This window comes from Ahaetulla prasina, chromosome 4 (genome assembly GCF_028640845.1).
Source record: "Ahaetulla prasina isolate Xishuangbanna chromosome 4, ASM2864084v1, whole genome shotgun sequence".
Lineage (NCBI taxonomy): Eukaryota > Metazoa > Chordata > Lepidosauria > Squamata > Colubridae > Ahaetulla > Ahaetulla prasina.
The window spans coordinates 52,949,321-52,968,121 of NC_080542.1; the positions used below are offsets into that span (position 1 = coordinate 52,949,321).

General features: G+C 37.9%; 1 protein-coding gene across 1 annotated transcript in view; it reads right to left on the reverse strand.

Moving 5' to 3' along the window:
* The window catches only part of KCNH6 (potassium voltage-gated channel subfamily H member 6), a 135,291-nt gene that overhangs the window by 8,645 nt on the left and 107,845 nt on the right, over window positions 1-18,801 (reverse strand). Inside the window, exons 6-11 of the mRNA XM_058183445.1 lie at window positions 17,132-17,531; window positions 9,161-9,360; window positions 6,920-7,172; window positions 3,287-3,480; window positions 2,759-2,862; window positions 1,604-1,860 (exon numbers count right to left, since the gene is read on the reverse strand). Coding sequence (XP_058039428.1) covers window positions 1,604-1,860; window positions 2,759-2,862; window positions 3,287-3,480; window positions 6,920-7,172; window positions 9,161-9,360; window positions 17,132-17,531 — 1,408 coding nt within the window. The remainder of the gene's footprint in view (window positions 1-1,603; window positions 1,861-2,758; window positions 2,863-3,286; window positions 3,481-6,919; window positions 7,173-9,160; window positions 9,361-17,131; window positions 17,532-18,801) is intronic.

The following is an 18,801-nucleotide window of genomic DNA, read 5'->3' on the forward strand; positions in this document are numbered from 1 at the left end:
ATTTTAGTCTATTTTATCTCACCATAGCCTATTTTATCACATTTTGCTGCATCTTACCTTATCTCATTTTGTTGTATTTTACTATGGCGATGCTCATGGTTTGATATGGTAAAATCAACAAAGTATTCTGTTCCTACAATAAATTACACTAACACAAAGGATTAATTTTAGGTCAAAGAGTTGAACTTGTTAACACAAGTTAGCACTTATTAGAGTAAGTTAGTAGTTACTAGAGAAATGCGGCATTGTAGAAAAATGCTACTCGGGAAAGAAAGCTTGTTAGATATTGAAAAAACAGACAATGCTTGATTTTAAGGCTGTGCTTGCTAGAGGATAAGGAGGACATTCCATTCTTTTGCTGAATGTCTGAATCTTAAATTCATCTATTGTGAGGGTTTTCAAATTGGATTTAAAAGAACTCTTAAGAGTTTAATAGATTCCATGGGATTAAGAGTGGGGAAAAAATCCACTCAATGAGGAATTTGGAGAGAGAGAATCTTCTCTGCTAGAGGCTAAGTCTTAATTCCTGGAGTAGAAGGTGTGCTTTTTAAAAAACATAGTCCCATGTGGAACAATATTTTCTTTTCTATAAGGGAGGAACAGGAATTTTTTTTTCCACAGGTGTAGAGGAAGCAGGTTGAGAACCTTGATAAAAGTCTGCAATAGCTGTTAAGAAAAAATAAAAGACAAGTCAATTCTAGGAAAGAGGAAAGCATTCAAAATCAGTCCACCTTGATTCTGCTTAATGTAGGGATAGAGAAAAACTTCTGTTGATTTTCCAAATGGTTATTGCATCCTAAAACATGTTAGTTAAATAGCCTGAAATCCTCTTCCTGTCTTAGCCTATCTTTAAGATCTGACAGCAAGGAGCTAAAGAAAAGGGTTTAATCCAGTGGTGGGATTCAAATTTGTTTACTACCAGTTCTGTGGGTGTGGCTTGGTGGATGTGGCTTGGCTGGGTGGGCATGGCTTGGTAGGCGTGGCAGAGGAAGGAAAAATCTCCATTCCCATCCCACTCCAGGGGAAGATTACTGCAAAATCCTCATTTCCTCCCAATCAGCTGGAATCTGGGAGGCAGAGAATAGGTGGGGGCGTATACCTCAGAGAAGATATTTACCGGTTCTCCGAACTACTCAAAATTTCCGCTCCCCCCAAAAAGCACTAAGGTATATCACTTGTCAGCTGATAGGGTCAGAACACCCTTTTTGATCAAGGGTGTTGGAATTTGTTTGCTCTTTAAAGGCAAATTGGTTCTGCACCCTGAAAAACTCCAAAACCTCCTTATTTAGTGGGTCTCTCTCTCTCCCCCCCCCATATGTACTCAAAAATAAGTGAAAATGTCTATGATTTTTGGTGCATAAGTGACATTTTAGTCACACTAATTCTTCTCCAGGAATCAAACTACTCGCTTCCTAAAATTTTGTGGAATTTAATATTCATGAGGCAAGCAACAGTGTTATGTCCTAAACAAATAAATGTCTATTCCAAAAATTAACATGGTTATAAAAATAAGATTCTTGAACTAGCCCTACTAGTTAATCATAAACCTCAAGTCAAACATTATTTCATTTCTACACCCTACATGAACAATAGTTACCCATACCTGCGTAGGCTAAATTTTCTTCAGTTACCAGTTGATTGGCCTTTGTGCCATCAGTGACCAGGTTTACCACAGTTGGGACAAAATCATTGTTTTCAGTATCTGTGAAAGGATCAACCTTGATGGGATTGGGCATCTTGGCTTCCTCTTCACTCATTTGGGAGCAGGATGTTGTGGTGCTGTGCATGTCAGGATGCTGCACTGGTGTAAATTCAGAGTATCCATGACATTGCTCCAAGTCTGAGTTGCCTGCATCCATGCTATCTGAATCTGTAGTAGGTATAAAGAATGCAGAAAAGCCTCACATGGTCTGAGAAATGATTAAATACTGACAGAATCTCTCAAATTTCTACAAATACAATGGCCATAATTAGGCCATAAAAACATCTGGACATTTTAACATCCTGCATGGTGATGAGAAATATAAAATATGTCGACTATTGTTTCACATTCAATATATAGAGCAGCAAAAATCATTTACTTTGTGCAGGTAAATTTAATAACAACTGTAATAATATAGTCTTTCTAGAATCTTTAAGACAACTATAAGCAAAGAATGTATACAGTATTTCTGCATAGGAATAAATATGTTGTCCAAATATATTAATATATTGTATTTGTCAACAATTAAATGGAATAATTCCTTTATTTTTTCTTGTGGTCTTAGATGCCTTATTAAATATCTTCTAAATAATGCATGAGATATGATGATAATGAATGAGATAAATCATGTCTTACAGGTCCTGAAGGTTATAATTCACATAAAACTGAATTCAAAGCCAAAGAGCGTAACATAATGCTTTTTTTCTTTAATCCAGAGCATCAGTAAGATGCAGATCTACTAGGAAGCTATTTTTGCATTCCAAATTACACTTGATAAATTATAGGTGATAAATCTGGGTGATTGGCTAAAGTGACAGATTTGTCTTCATATACTTACAGTACAAAGCCTGATTCTCCAAATGTTATTGTACTACAGTTCCTTTGCCCAGGGACTGCATTGACTGGGAGATGATAGGAACTGTACAATTCAGCATATTTGGAAGGCCCAGATTGAAAAAGATACTTTTGGAAATAATCACAAGGTGGCAGTAGCGGATTTCCTACTTTCCTCCTAATTTTAATGGCAGAATTTAGTACAATTCCCAAGAGGCTAACTCACCAATTTTGTTAGCTTGGCAGGGAGAATGTTTATGATGACGTGTTTGGCGATAGTTGCATGTGTAGTCTTCACTGAGGAAAGAACGAGGAATACTATCTGCCTAAAGGAAAAACAGGGCAAAGTGTAAAATATGGTGGAAAAAGTAATTCTGAGCAGCTAGAACATCCAAACTCTTTATAATTATCCAAATAGATCAGAAATATTTAGATATTCATGTTTTAGAAAGAACATAAAAGTAAATTGTTCCCAACATTATGCATAAATGCATAAAATTGCTTGGGCTTTGAATAGCTGAGTAACAATGTAAAATATCATAAAAATTATTTATGTATTGAAAGGTCTGCTAGTTAGATTAATGTGACCTACTTTCGTGCCAAAAAAAGACAAACTGTACTTAATTCTTCTAACACAACTCCTTTTTCATGTCAATTTAGGTACAAGGAGTTAATATGGGTATGGCCTTGGTTAACCTTTTAAAAATGTTTCTCTCAAATCTTTTCTATCTTCCCATATTAGATACTCACATCTCTCAAGTTGAACGTTATCTCCAAATTGCTCCAAAAGTTATCTGAAAAGGATGGATACATATCCAAGACTTTCAGGAGATCTTCCCGGTGAATCTTATGCAAGTCACAATAAGTCAAGGCTCGCACATCTGCATTGGCTTTTCCAGGTCTGGCATACAGACTGATAGGCTCTCCAAAAATGTCGTTCTTTCCTAAACAACACATGAACTCCTATTAAAGTATAGTAATTTTGCTGTTGCTATTTAGAATTAAAACAATTATTCAGTCACTCCTTTGGCTGGTCCTTGATACCTATTGACACATTACAGTGGAAATATTATAGGAAATTGTACAAATACAAATGATGACTGCTTTTCATTTGCACCTAATCCGACAACTCAGATTAGGATTAGAATCCATTCATATTAGAACTATTCATTAGTATTTTTAAAAATAAATATAAGAAATATAAAGTACTTGTTCCTCAGGTATCCCATAGCCTACTTATTAAAGATAGGGAAACACTTATTTAGATTGTTGTCTCCAACTCCTTTGCTCAGTGTAGAAATCCAAATTTAAGTGCCTCTGACAATTGTCTGTGTAGCCTACCACAGTGATCAGTGAATGGTTCCACTGTCAAACTCTTGGGATGTCTGCCCCATATTAGGATCTTTCCTTCTATAGCTTAAATCCACAGTTCTGCATCTTGTGATTTGAAAAATACTATCATATTCCCTTCCAATCATTGCATTTGACTTTTGTTTTCTAAGTGAAAAACATTACGTTTGAATCAGTTAAATTTGATTCTGCCATGTTTAGATCATTCCTTTAATCTAGCAAAATCACCTTGAATTTTATTCAACAATTTAATGATACTTTTAATATTGTGTTCCCCCTAAAATAATAAAGTGAATTTATGTGATCTACTCTGAATAAAAATAACCTGATTAGGGTTTGGCAAGAAATAAATATACCACTTTTAATAATTAAACTTTAAATTAACTTTAGAAAATGAAAACATTTTATTTTATATAATAAATAAGAAAAAACTGATCCCAAATAATTTTTAAAATGTTATTATTTATTTATTAAACAAATATGTAATTTTTATATTGTCACCTATCTTTCAAAAAAAGAACCTCTATTAAACTTATTTTTTGTATTAAATGATTTCTCCTTGCCTTAAATCAGGCGTGTCAAACTCAAGGCTTAAATCTGGCCGGTGGGGCCAGCCTGGGAATATCAAAGGACCGGCCCAAAGGACAGTGCATCTGCCTGTGAAAACGGGCCGAAAATAGGCCACATGGGACCTCAGGAGGCCCATTTTCAGCCAGCAGAGTGCTGCAGGAGGCCATAGAGGGTGAAAATGAGATGTGGAGGCTTCTTACATGCCCCCCATGTGCCCCCCATGCCCCATTTTGACAGGTAAAATGCTGCAGGAGGTGTCTGTCCTGTCTCCCCACCCCCTGCTCTCAGCTCCCCCCCCCCCGACTCCGCAGGCCCGTGGAGGAGAACTACAATGCTGATCCAGCCCACAAAGAAATCCAGTTTGATACCCTTGCCTTGATAACCTTTTTAAAATGTTGCTTACAAAACAATGGCTGCAAGTTGCTATTTGCACTTTGTATCCCAATCCAGCCATCTTGAAATAATAATCTTAGCCCATCTTATTTTCTTTCATTACTTTCCTGAATTGTATTTTTTTTCTTTAAAATGACTATCAGTTTTCTTCTTGCTGAAATCAGAGTATTATAGCCATAACATATCGAGAATATATTAAGCAAGTTACCAAACAAAAATTGAATTGCAATAAGGTCCATCTGAAAAGACTTTATTGGCAAATTCAATCATGATTGGTCTCTTTTTTTTTTTTGTTATCTTCAAGTCAAGGTCACGGTGATTGTCTGGACAAGTCCCTGCAGTTTTGTTGATAGTGTTTTAAAATGTTTTGTTTGGAAGGGCTAAGTAAATGGTCTAGGATCACTGTGCTAGCTTGATGCCTAAGACAGAACTTGAGCTCATAATTCTCTAAATTTTAGCCTGTTGCTTTTAACCTCATTTAGTTACCACAGTTTAGTTACAGCAACTCAGTTATTAAGAGAAACAATCACAACTCTGTTTATGAGCTTATTTCAGTTTTCCATGGCTGTATAGATCTGCAAAGGTCATGCATGTAAGGATTTGTCATTTTTAGCAACAAGTAACTTTAACTTGTTGCTAAACAAGGCAGTCACTAAATGAGAACTACTTATATATTGTTTACAGCTTCTTACAAATCAATCTCTGTATTATCTGCTCTAGAAACTTCCAAATAATCATGTCAGACTCTCTGGTTTGTGGTTTCACCATCTTCCTTTTCTCCTTTTTGAAGGTAAGGATAAAATTTGCTCTCCATCAATTGACACTTCAAAATTTCTCAATAACTATTAATGATGCAGCCAGACCTCTGCTAGTTCCTTCAATATCCTAGAGTGCAATTTGAAAATTTAAACTCAAACAAAGTTAATATACAGTATGTTTCTGTCAATCTTACATTGCTTAACACAATGTAAGCCGCCCTGAGTCTTCGGAGAAGGGCGGGATATAAATTCAAATTTAAAAAAATCTCAGCCTTCAATCCTGCCCCTTTGTTTTTTGCAATTTGCAAAAATTGTTTTTCATAATTATTTAGTGAAACACTTTGTCACTGGAGAAGATTAAACCAAAATAATAATGAGCATTGCTGCCATTTCTCCTTAGCCTTTTGCCAAATGAATAGGCAATTATTGATTCTTTTCGTTCATATTTTGAATGTATGTAAGTAAGATTTATTTATATGTTTATATCAGTGATGGCTAACCTTTTTGCCATTGCGTGCCAGGAACAGTTGGGGAGGTCACATGCGCATGCCCACACCCATAATTCTATGCACCCTGCCTCCACGCATGCATGCGCCCCCCCACTCCCCCTGCTCCTGGCACGCGATGGTACAGTACGCCCTTTTTTTGCTCCAGTGAGCCTGAAGTTGGCAAACGGGCCGTTTCCAGCCTCCGGAGGGGTGCAAAAAGGCTGTTTTTGCCTTCCCCAGACTCCTAGAAAGGCTCTGGAGGCTGGGGAAAGAAAAACAGGCCTCCCCCCCCCCCCGAGGTCCTTCGGAAGTAGGAAACAGCCTGTTTCCCTACTTCTGGTGGGCCCAGAAGGCCCAAAAATCAGCTGAGCTTGCATGTCCACCAATATGGCTATGTGTGTCATCTGTGACACATGTGCCATAGGTCCGCCATCATAGGTCTATATCTGTAATCCGTATGTAAATATCTATATTTACCTATATCTATAGCCAGACACACACACACACACACACACACACACACACACACACACAGAGTATATGGATGGCTACAGGTTAAGAAGGAGAATCATATACACCAAAAGTTGTACTGTTCTTGCCACATATAGATAGGATAAAGAAGTTGCTTTTTTCAGCTTCAATATGTTGCTGGAACTGTAGTGCCCTCACTCTTAAGGGAAAATGGAGGGACAGAGTTTACAATTTGATAGTTCCTCGATGGCCTAATGACCACCCTCTACTTGCTGCAAAGGAACCAATGGGCTGAAATGAATCCACCTCCCCCCATTTTCTAAAGCTATCCCCCATCCTGGAAAATTTTTCACCTAGAATGGCCACTACTATGTCCTCCCTGAGGATCTCAATGGAGCCACGTGAGATAAAATAAAGAGTGGTAAGGACATCTCCATAATGCACCAGGGTATCACCAGGAGGGGCATGTGTTGTCTTGAACTTCATTGCCAAGGCACGTAAGCAGCCTTTGCTAGCTCCTCGGAAGGCCTTGCAATTTTGGAGAAGGGTGCGATTGAGGTGGAGGCTGATATCAGCCTGTAGGCAATCAGGAAATCCTTTCAGCACCTGAGTAAAATGAAAAGCATAGATAAGCAAATGAATTCTGTGAATCTTCCTGTATCTCAAACCCATATTCTGTAGAGTAATATATTTAGGATTTGTTGGTTATATTGATGGAGAGAATTAAACTAGAAAAAGGCCATCTATAAATAAAATAAAACTTTAAGTATCAGACATTTCATGAGTTGTTAAAATATTTCCAGATTCATTCAGAAACTAAGCTTCTAAGATTGAATGGTCAACTGTTACCGATTTTCTCCTTGTTTCATTCCAGGTAATAACTTTTGTCAATCCTGGAGTTATCTATTTATCTAGACCTCATACCCAGTGATAAAAAATAATTTTAATATTACTTGAACAATGCTATCACTCTCTTCTTTTCCAACAATCTAACTAAAACAATCATATTTTTTTTTGTTTGTTTTTTGTTTACATTTATACCCCGCCCTTCTCCGAAGACTCAGGGTGGTTTACAATGTATATGTTCATTTAAAGACTGCTCTGTCAGGTTTTTGCTCAGAAAAAGCTAAATTAAGCCTGTTGCTCCCAATCAGGAAAAAGAATCGTAACTGCCAAAATTGCCACTTCATTGTTCCATGGTGGCGCAGTGGTTAGAATGCAGTATTGCAGACTAACACTGCCCACAGCCAGGAGTTCGATCCTGACTGGCTCAAACTTGACTTAACCTTCCATCGTTCTGAAGTCAGTAAAATGAGGATCAAGATTGTTGGGGATAATATGCTAATTCTGTAAACCACTTAGAGAGTCCTGTAAAGCACTATGAAGTGGTATATAAGTCTAAGTGCTATTGATATTGTTGGAATGGGGTAGCAACAAGCACAGTGGCACTAAAAGACGTTAATTTCAAGTTCACATATACCATGAGGTGATGAGGAAAATGGAGGATTAGCCTGCTGCTATTCTCCGGTGAATATGTACATTCTAATTTGATAAGTGTTTCTGCCTCATGAACTGTCACTGTAGATTGAATTATTTTACTTCAATATCATCCATGCAATAGTGTAAACCAGGAAAAGAGATTTTATTTATACATTTGTTGATCTATAATATTGAAATGGCTGCCCATCTCACAAAATATGACTGGGTGATATATAATGACACCATTAAATGTGTTTAAAAATAATCTCTGAATACAAAAATTAAAATAATTATTAAAAGACTAGGAGATATTACAAAGAATATCCCACTTCATGGGATCCCCATTTCCTTGCAACCCCCAGGCCTATTGACACAAACATTTTTTGAGGGACTTCTGTAAGGTCAGCAGAGATGAGGCCAGTCTCACTTCAGAAGGGCTAATTTTCCACAGAGTAGATGCCATGACAGAAAAGGCCTATTTCATGGGCATTTGGCAGATATAATTCTTTGGCAGATGAGACCTGCAACATACCTTTTTCTGATAGACATGATGGGACAAGCAGATATAATGGAAAGAATTGGTCCCTAAAATAAACCAGCCCCATGCCATGGAGCCTTTAATTATCAAAGCTGCACCTTGAATTGGACCTGGAAGCAATGCAGCTTGTATAATAAAGTTGTAATGTGCTTCTTTAAGGATAGACACACAGCTGTCCACACACTCCTGCATTCTGTTCCAGCTGAAACTTCGGGATATTCTTCAAGGGCAGCCCCATATAAAACACATCATAATGGTAATATATATATATATTAAATCTGAATTTTTCTTTTAAATCTGAATTTTCTCTGAGTGCAACCAATTTCATTAATAAGACAGACATACTCTAAATAAAAAAAATATTATTAACAGTTGTTATCTTGTGAAATGGTTTATAACATTTTTGTCTAGATTGGTCCCAACAGTATATGGAAACTTACAGTAATTGTTTTCTGAAATGTTAGGATCTTCAACTGTAATGGGACATGTAAATACTCACTTAAGCTCCAACTCAAAATTACGTTTTGCCAACATGCATATACTCCAAGAATCTAAAACTCAAGTTTTTCTGACTTACCGCATTCATGTCAATACCATTGGTGTAAGACCAGGCATGTTGAAAATATTCTTCAAGGCGTTGGCGTAGAGGATTGGGGATTTGGTGGAAACGGATGAACTCCTTGACCCTTAACATCTGGGTGTGGTAGCGAGCTGTGCCAGAGTATAAGCGCTGGATGATAGCAGAAACATTGCCAAAAATGCTAGCATACATGAGAGCTGAAAGAAGAGGACAATTGTCAATTTTGAAGGGTTCAGGACAGAAAGACCGTGCCCAGTTGCACGGTGCCTTTGAAAAGCACATGTCAATTATTTCACAGAACATCGACCGAATGAGTCCCACAGTCCAGATACCAGGCAAAATTTTACTATTGAGATGTCATAAAAGTTGTATATGTGTTGCTTGTCCTTCCATCTCATTATTCTAAAATAAAATGATGCATAAACCCTCTCTATAGCTGAGTTGACTGCAGTTGGACACAAATTTCCTTTCTGAAACTGGGCAATTTATCTTACTATTTGTTTATTTATTTACTTGTGTGTGTGTGTGTGTGTGTGTGTGTGTGTGTGTGTGTTTATTTTCTCTGCCATCAGCAGTTTATTCTAGATGGAGAATTCACTACAGGTAATCTTCCATTAACAATGGCAACTAAAATCGCCATCACTAAGTGACGCAGTCATAAAGCATGATGCCATGTGCCTGCACTGCTTAGTGACAGAAATTCTGACACTTCCCATTTCCTGTTGTTAAGCGAATCACTATGGATCATTAAATGACTACATCATTACCATTTGCAACCTCCTGCCAGCTTCCTCAATGTCTTTGCTTGTCAGAAGCCAGCAAAGAAGGTTGCTAATGGTGTGACTGCATGGAAGTTGCTATGGCTGGAGCACACATGTAAGTAGCCCTCATTCAGTGCCATTGCAGGTTGAACAGTTGCTGCATGGCCTGGCTCTTTTATGGTGATTACACTATGAAAATGAAAAGCCAAATGAGAATAAATGGGAATAAATATTACCTTACTGAGTGTAATATTTCTTTGCCTAGCAGGGTAAGCTGCTAGTTAGTTGGAGGGAGCAGAACTCCCCTTCTGACTGACTCTTTTATCGTAGCTTTAGTACTACGTAAACACAGCTTTATCATTATAACAATTGCCTCAAGATTCTCCTAATTTCCTCAATGTTTTGTGCAACTATGAGGTTCATCCTAAGCTTTATAAGAATGCAGCAAGACATGGCAGTGCAGACACATAAGCAATTTAAGGATCTCTTAAGAGGGTCAAATTATCTGACTGTTTGATTAGGATATAACTCTTCTGCAAACATAGAGAAGCAAGGGACTGGCATTTTCCTAGACAGAGCAGGCGTTAAAAGAAATAGAGAATTAAATACTGTGTATGCACATAGCAGCGCACATAAAGGTCAGACAGCTATAAACACAGTTGTACAGACAGTTTTAATATATTGACAAAGGTCTATTTGTATACCTTTGTGGATGTGTGCATGAGAGACAGATTGAATGGTTTCAAATGGATTTGATATGAATTACAGTATATTAATGTATATGGGAATTAATTGCATACATCACACTATTTCCTCCCTTGTGACATATAGCCTCTTCCAGTATTATTGAGGTGATGTAAAGCCCCTCTTATAAATGAAACCCCCTGTTTCATTTATATGATTTCCCTCTATGAAATCATATATCAGAAAAATCTCTTCTTTCTACCTACAAGACAGTACAGAAATTACTGGGATCATACATTCTCCAAAACTTCAGGAACAGCATCTACTGACAGCAATAGAAAGGGACACTATCTTTTTTTTGTCAGAAATATTCTTGCTCATAAAAGGATATTGGACATTATTTATAAAATGTCTTTGCTTTGGCAATTAGCCAAGAGTTCAAAGTAGCCAAGGGTTCAGTATAGATAATATTGAGATTGGTGAAGAAACCAACAAATACTGATTTTGTATTCCATTATGTTGATGAGTGTTAACATATTTTCAACTCTGATATTGCTGGCATTGCGGAAATTTCCAAAGGAAACTTTAAAAAAATAAACCAAGAACAGACTATCCTTGAGGAGAGGTGAAAAGTCAATCTATAGGACTAAATTTCATTAGCTCCAGATTTGGCTGAGAAAAGTGGTGCTATTCATGTTTTTATTCTACAGTAGCACAATAATAGGACAGGCAATAGATAGGATTAGCAATACTCTCTTAAATGGCTTTCATTAGTAGAAGAATCAGTGAAAAGAAACCAAAGAACCCCCCAAAAACAAAGAAATGTATCTTGCATTGACTACCCCACCTCAAAATATATTTGAGGATATTGGACACTGGAAGTGAAATGATCAATCCTGTACCATCTATGAAAATGTTTATTTGTTTAATAATTGTTTAATAAATAAAATGTGTTTTAGGATGGATTGCCTGAGTATAATATTCATAGAAAGAATATTGGGGATAATTGAAAAGATCTGTAAGGCGTTTGCTGGAAATACTATTTGTTTCTTTATTTTGTATCCTCCCTAAGTCAAGGCAGTGAGCATATCCAACACACATTCCTCCTCCTATTTTCCCCATAATAATGGGAAATAAGATGAGTTGGGTTGAGAGTGACTGGACCAAGGTCACCCAGCTGGCTTTCATGGCTAAGACAGAACTCAGACTCATAATTTCCCAGTTTTTAGTATCATTCTTAGACAAGGTAGATAAGATTGAGAAATTGAGTTATTTATTGGAGATACTACATGGCAGTTATTTATTGGAGATACTACATGGCAGTACTACATGGCAGTACTACTACATGGGGTCCTTGGTACTCTCTGAGCTTGGTTGAAAATTAAAATTCTCCATGGTAACCTTACTAGTTTGATAATGAAGAAAATCCTCAAATATTTTGGTCATTTTGAACATTATGAATTGTTTATATAGTGCTGTCATGACCTAGTCACAAAGGTGCTTTTTCAGGAGGCAAGTGGACTTTCTTATTTTTTCTTTGAAGATGTTTCACTTCTCATTCAAGAAGCTTCTTCAGCTCTGACTGGATGGTGGGGAATAAAAGGATTTATATTCCTTGCAGATAGCTGGTCATTTGCATTCTTTTAGACAGTCATTGAAGCTGCTTGGAGGTTTATCTGTGTCTTCAGGGTTACCTGAGCAGTATAAATGGGTGTGGAGCCTTTTTGGCTGCAGGATGTTTTTTGCCCTGTATTGAAGACAGGCACAGACTGTTGGGCCTCAATGCCTCTTCAAGTGGTTTCAATAAACAAGAAAGGCCAGTTGCCTCCTGAAAAAGTACTTTTGGATAACCTGATGTGGATGACTGAGTATCTGCATAGACAGTCATAATTTAATAGTTTTTCTCAAGTGAGGAAGAGGAGAAAGCATCATAAAAAGAAGAAATAGTCTCTAGTTTTCATGGTTTTCATCATGCCCCAGAAGTCACTATTCTAGTCTACAAGCTTCCACATCAAACTTTCATGATTTCCCACATTTATGTTTTTATGGATGAATGATAATTGAATGGATCCATGATTTTTGAGGACTTGAAGGATTTCTTGTTGCTGAACACTGGATACTGCAGCTACTTTGTGATGCCAGTTTTCAGCTAGATGTCTCTTATTATTATAGAAGAAAATGGTTGCCCCATCCTACAGTAGATTAAGTATTTTGCTATACCATAGAAGGGACACCTTCACTGCATCAGTAATAATGATCTGAGAACAGGAATGATTAATGTTAGGTAATAATGCCTGGATACACCTAGGAGCAGTGGCTTTATGTTCAATAATACAAAGGGCATAATCTGTAGCTGATGAAATATGTACTAAAAATTTTGAGAAGCCAGTTTTATAGTCCCTTTGCCTATCATATGGTAGAAAAGTCTTTCCTTGTGGAACTCATATCTTGCATCTATGAAGTTTATGCAAAAATGAGGTTATGACTTTTCTCACAAGTTACCCATATTTGAAGAAAGGATAAGATTGAAAAATTGAATGTCACAAACTGGCAGACATCCCCGCTATTTATTATGCCTTAAGCGGTAGAAAGACACTATGAATGCCATGCATGTAATAAATACCTACAGAGATAAAGAAAACTGAGAAGGGATAATTGGAACTGCTCATCATGAATTACAAGTATTTGTAGAGATATACTGTAGTTTGATGGAAATATGAAAAAGGTGCATTCATGGGCATTTCCAAGCATTGTTTTTCCTGAAGGAATAAAAGATATATACTAGTACGACCATGCATGTCCCAAGATCAAGTAACACCATTAACATTCAGAAAAGGATGTCCTCTTTTGGTACAATAAAATAACAGGAGAAGAACTGTTATGTTGATTCAGTGTTTGAGTTATGAGCTGAAGGAACAAGCCATCTTTTTAATATTTCTTCAGATAGCAATATGAGATTACTATCTTCCCTTGTCCCTTGGGTACTTGAGTAGGGTACTTAGGTAGGTATCTTCCCTTGTCCCTTGGGTACTTGAGAGAGAAGTTTTGTTAATTACCTGGATTGGCTAAAGTTTTTTTTTGTTGGAAATTGGGCATACAATACATGCTCAGTCCCAAAGTGCAAGATTTGAGATTCTAGCTGTAAGGCTTGAGCTACAATAATTAATTGACCATAGTTATCCTAGGGGTATGACAACTGGTATTGAAGAGATTCTTGCCAGAAAACACAAGAGAGTAAATCTGAGGACCAAAATCAAGATCCTTTAGTTAGCCTCTATGGCTCAGACTGGTAAGACAGTCTGTTATTAACAGCAGCTGCTTGCAATTACTGCAGGTTCAAGCCCCACCAGGCCCAAGGTTGACTCAGCCTTCCATCCTTTATAAGGTAGGTAAAATAAGGACCCAGATTGTTGGGGGCAATAAGCTGACTTTGTATATAATATACAAATGGATGAAGACTATTGCTTGACATAGTGTAAGCCGCCCTGAGTCTTCGGAGAAGGGCAGGATATAAATGCAAATAAAAAAAAAAATATACTAAGCAGCCATATAGATAAAATTGAACGTGATTGTATAGAACTGCATGCTAAGACTGTTAATTGTTGGAAACCAATCTTTAACTATGAAGCCAAGAGTCTTAGCAATGTTCCAGATATGGCAAATGTCCTCAAAAGTTGAAAAGATGGTTAGATTCCTAGCAGAACCAAGTAGAATAACTAAAATCTGAGACTGAGATTTGAGACTGAAATCTGAAGACCACGTATCATTTTGGTCAGTGCTTCTTATGGTTTTTCTAATCCAGATCAGCATGACTAATGGAGTACTTACACTTCATTTCTTGAATCTAAGGGCCATTAATGTAATCAGATGATGCTGTTAATATGGCTCTGCACTACATCCTACAACATCTTGAGTCTCCAAAGACCTATGCAAGGGTCCTTTTTGTAGACTTTAGTTCAGCATTCAATACCATCATTCCAGACATTCTTCTAACTAAGCTAAACCAGCTACAGGTACCGGAACAGACTTGTAAGTGGATCACAAGCTTCCTAACAAACAGGAAGCAGCAGGTGAAGCTAAGCAAGATCACATCAAATACCTGTACAATTAGCACAGGGGCCCCCCAAGGCTGTGTGCTCTCCCCACTTCTCTTCTCTCTGTATACCAATGACTGCATCTCCAATGATCCATTTGTTAAGCTACTGAAGTTCGCAGATGACACAACAGTGATTGGTCTCATTCGAGACAATGACGAATCCGCATATAGACGAGAGGCGAACGACTAGCCTTGTGGTGCAACCAAAACAATCTGGAACTGAACACACTCAAAACCGTAGAAATGGTGGTAGACTTTAGGAGAAACCCTTCCATACTTCCACCTCTCACAATACTTGACAACACAGTATCAACAGTAGAAACCTTCAAATTTCTGGGTTCTATCATATCGCAAGATCTCAAATGGACAGCTAACATCAAAAACATCATTAAAAAAGGACAACAAAGAATGTTCTTTCTGCGCCAACTCAGTAAGCTCAAACTGCCCAAGGAGCTGCTGATCCAATTCTACAGAGGAATTATTGAGTCTATCATTTGCACCTCTATAACTGTCTGGTTCGGTTCTGCAACCCAACAAGAAAAACACAGACTTCAGAGGATAATTAGAACTGCAGACAAAATAATTGCTACCAACTTGCCTTCCATTGAGGACCTGTATACTGCACGAATCAAGAAGAGGGCCGTGAAAATATTTGCAGATCCTCGCATCCTGGACATAAACTGTTTCAACTCCTACCCTCAAAACGACGCTATAGAGCACTGCACACCAGAACAACTAGACACAAGAACAGTTTTTTCCCGAAGGCCATCACTCTGCTAAACAAATAATTCCCTCAACACTGTCAGACTATTTACTGAATCTGCACTACTATTAATCGTTTCATGGTTCCCATCACCAATCTCTTTCCACTTATGACTGTATGACTATAACTTGTTGCTGGCAATCCTTATGATTTATATTGATATATTGATCATCAATTGTGTTGTAAATGTTGTACCTTGATGAACGTATCTTTTCTTTTATGTACACTGAGAGCATATGCACCAAGACAAATTCCTTGTGTGTCCAATCACACTTGGCCAATAAAATTCTATTCTATTCTATTCTATCAGCAGAAGGAACCTTGATAAACAAGAGGAAGAGCCATAACCAAGACAAGGGTCAGATCAATGAAATCTGAGTCTAGGGCAGAAATGAAATGCAAGAGAGCATCTCAGACATGAATCTCCCAAGTTCTCATGAAAATAAAGGGAAGGAGGGAGAAAGCGTATTCAGAATAACAATATTTTGTACTAAAACTTTATAATAAAAGTATTATTAGCTTAGGTGTCTTTGGTTTCCAAGTTTGAGGTGTCTTGAATGGATGACAGTTACATATTTGCTCAATGTCAGCTCACCAGCAGAATCAATATTGGTCTAGATTAGGCAGGAGATACAACTACTAGACATGAAGGGGACAACACATCCGTCAGTGATATGATAGACTGAGCCATCCTTCAATGATATAATAATGAAGCATTCAGAATGGAGGCGTAGTAAATATTTTGAGAGGCTGTTTTGACAGTTGAGCGTAAGAAGTGCCTGATATAGAGGCTTGAAATACTAGTTTCCAAAGACAGTTGTGATGTATTATGTGGAAAATGTATGACAATATGTGCAAGAAGCGGCACAATTGTCCTCTGCTAGAGGAAAACACACACACACACACACACACATACAGAGAGAAATTCCTACACAGAGAATGTCTATGACAGGGAGTTTACTCCCACAGTAATTCCAAGGGGATTTGGCGTCTCCACGCCAAAGTCAAGGGAGAATTCTTAGATAAACATTGACCTGATCTTGCTAAAAAGTTATAACAACAAAAATAATTATATCATCATCATCATCATTATTAAATCAAAAATTTAAGAGCTCAACATTACCCGAGAAGAAAAGTGTTATGAATGGAAAAGATGAACTGAGATATTTTGTGCTACTTCTGTTAAGTGTAGCAGCATATGCAATGTGCAGTATAGTCCTGTTCTAAGTTCGGCTTTAGACTGTACTGAGAACAATCTGTGTATGGGAAAAACCACATGCCTGATGCAGATCATAAATAAATGTGGATACTAACCTGCATTTGTCTACTAGCTACATGGGCCAAACTTTTGTTTTGGGCTCATAATCGCTTATATGTGCTACTGTGTGAATTCTTTCCCACCTCCCTTTGCACAAGCTGAGAACTGATAATAGCCTAGATGTAGCTGGTTCTTCCTATGCTGATCCCTTCAAGCTATTTATGGTGATTCAGCTATCTGCCCCAGTGAATATCACCAACACTGTATCTCAAAGAAGAGCAAACTTTGGATTCATGCCAAGAAATCTCAGAAATGTTTGGAAGAAATGTTTAAAGAAAAATGAAATGTTGCTATTGCTGAGAGGGAGATACAATTAAATTTACAGAGAAGGTTCAGAAGCACTTACAGCCAATAAGCATGACGCAGATGGAAAAAATCTTCTCAGAGTTGGTATTGGGTGAGACATTGCCAAAGCCCACACTGGTAAGACTACTGAATGTGAAGTAGAGAGCAGTCACGTATTTATCTTTGATGGAAGGGCCAGACGAGAGGTCACTGTTATTGTAGGGTTTGCCAATCTGGTCACCGAGGTTGTCCAGCCATCCAATCTTATGCTTCATATATGGCCGCTCCACATTGCCAATAGCATACCAAATGCAGGCTAGCCAATGGGCAATGAGAGCAAATGTGCACATGAGCAGAAAGAGTACAGCGGCCCCATATTCTGAATAGCGGTCCAACTTGCGGGCCACTCTCACTAAGCGTAAGAGTCGTGCAGTCTTTAGAAGCCCTATCAGAGTTGTTGTCTAGAGAGAGGAAAAAGAAAGTGTGCAGAAAGCAAAGAACAAACAATGAATTAATGGCAGGGCTTCTGGATCTTATTTCCATCTTTAATAGGCACATGCTGAATCAACCTAAAATATGCATGAAAATGTCATACTTGCCTTGCAAATGCATTCTTTTTTTTTTTAAGAAATAGGAAAAAAGTCTAAAGAGGAAATATTTTCCAGATAGATACTCTCCATAATATCATTTAAAATACAGTGCATTATCTGTATGCATATTTTACTTTTTTTTGCATTTTAAGGTACCTATGTGATTTTATGAGTTGTTACTATTATTCTCTAATAGCAATTCCTTAAGGTCAGAATTTTCTAAAATTTTTAACTACAGAAAAATGATATTTGCCCCAAAATAAGCTGTAGATTTCTTTTTAGATGAGAGTATTTAAAGCATCCAAAAATCCCAACAATGCCTACAAACTGTGTCCATCTTATCCAGAGTCATCTAGGTATTGGTGCTGTTATGCCTCGCCTGCCCCCCTCTCCACAGCCGGGCTCCTCTCATCTCCTGTTATCTGAGCCAGAGACTGATAGTGAAGAAGAATGGCCTGGCATGCCTCCAACCCCCAGCCCTGGCACCATGCCCAGACAGACTGAGCAAATAAACCTCCCCCCCACAGCATGTGAGCAAGAAGCCAGCCAGGAGCTAGAATTGCCGGCAGCTGACAAAACGTGGACAGATCCCCGCTTCCGGAGAATGGAGAGGCGACGTCAGCAAAAGGAAGGGAGAGGCAGGCCTGGATAAGTGCTGAGTCATGGAGCCACACCCCATGGCCTATATAAAGGATCTGCTTTTTGGCATTCCTTGAGTCAGGCAAAGTCTAATCTGGTTGCTGAAGTCACATCTTGGATTCCTGCCTGCCCTGAGAACTCTGACAGGAATTTGGCAAAGCTGCAGAGGCTTTGTGGCCATGCTTGATACAGACTTCCCAGACCCGGCCGTCAGAGGAGGAGTGGGACACGACAGGTGCATTATCAGTTCTGTAATTGGCATTATATCAATAGCCGGTGTTTGAAAAGCTCAGAATATACCACGTAGCCTGATTAGCATCACTTAGAAAAAATACATGATTAATACATCTGTGGTGCAAGCTGAAATTTAAAGAACTATAAGCAAAATGATTTCTTGCACATCCTCCTCTAGAAGTTTTCTTCAACCTTCTAAAAACCCATGACGTTCCTGTCCCAATGTCCCCTTTGATTGTATCCAATTTGTATAGTTATTTTATACTTA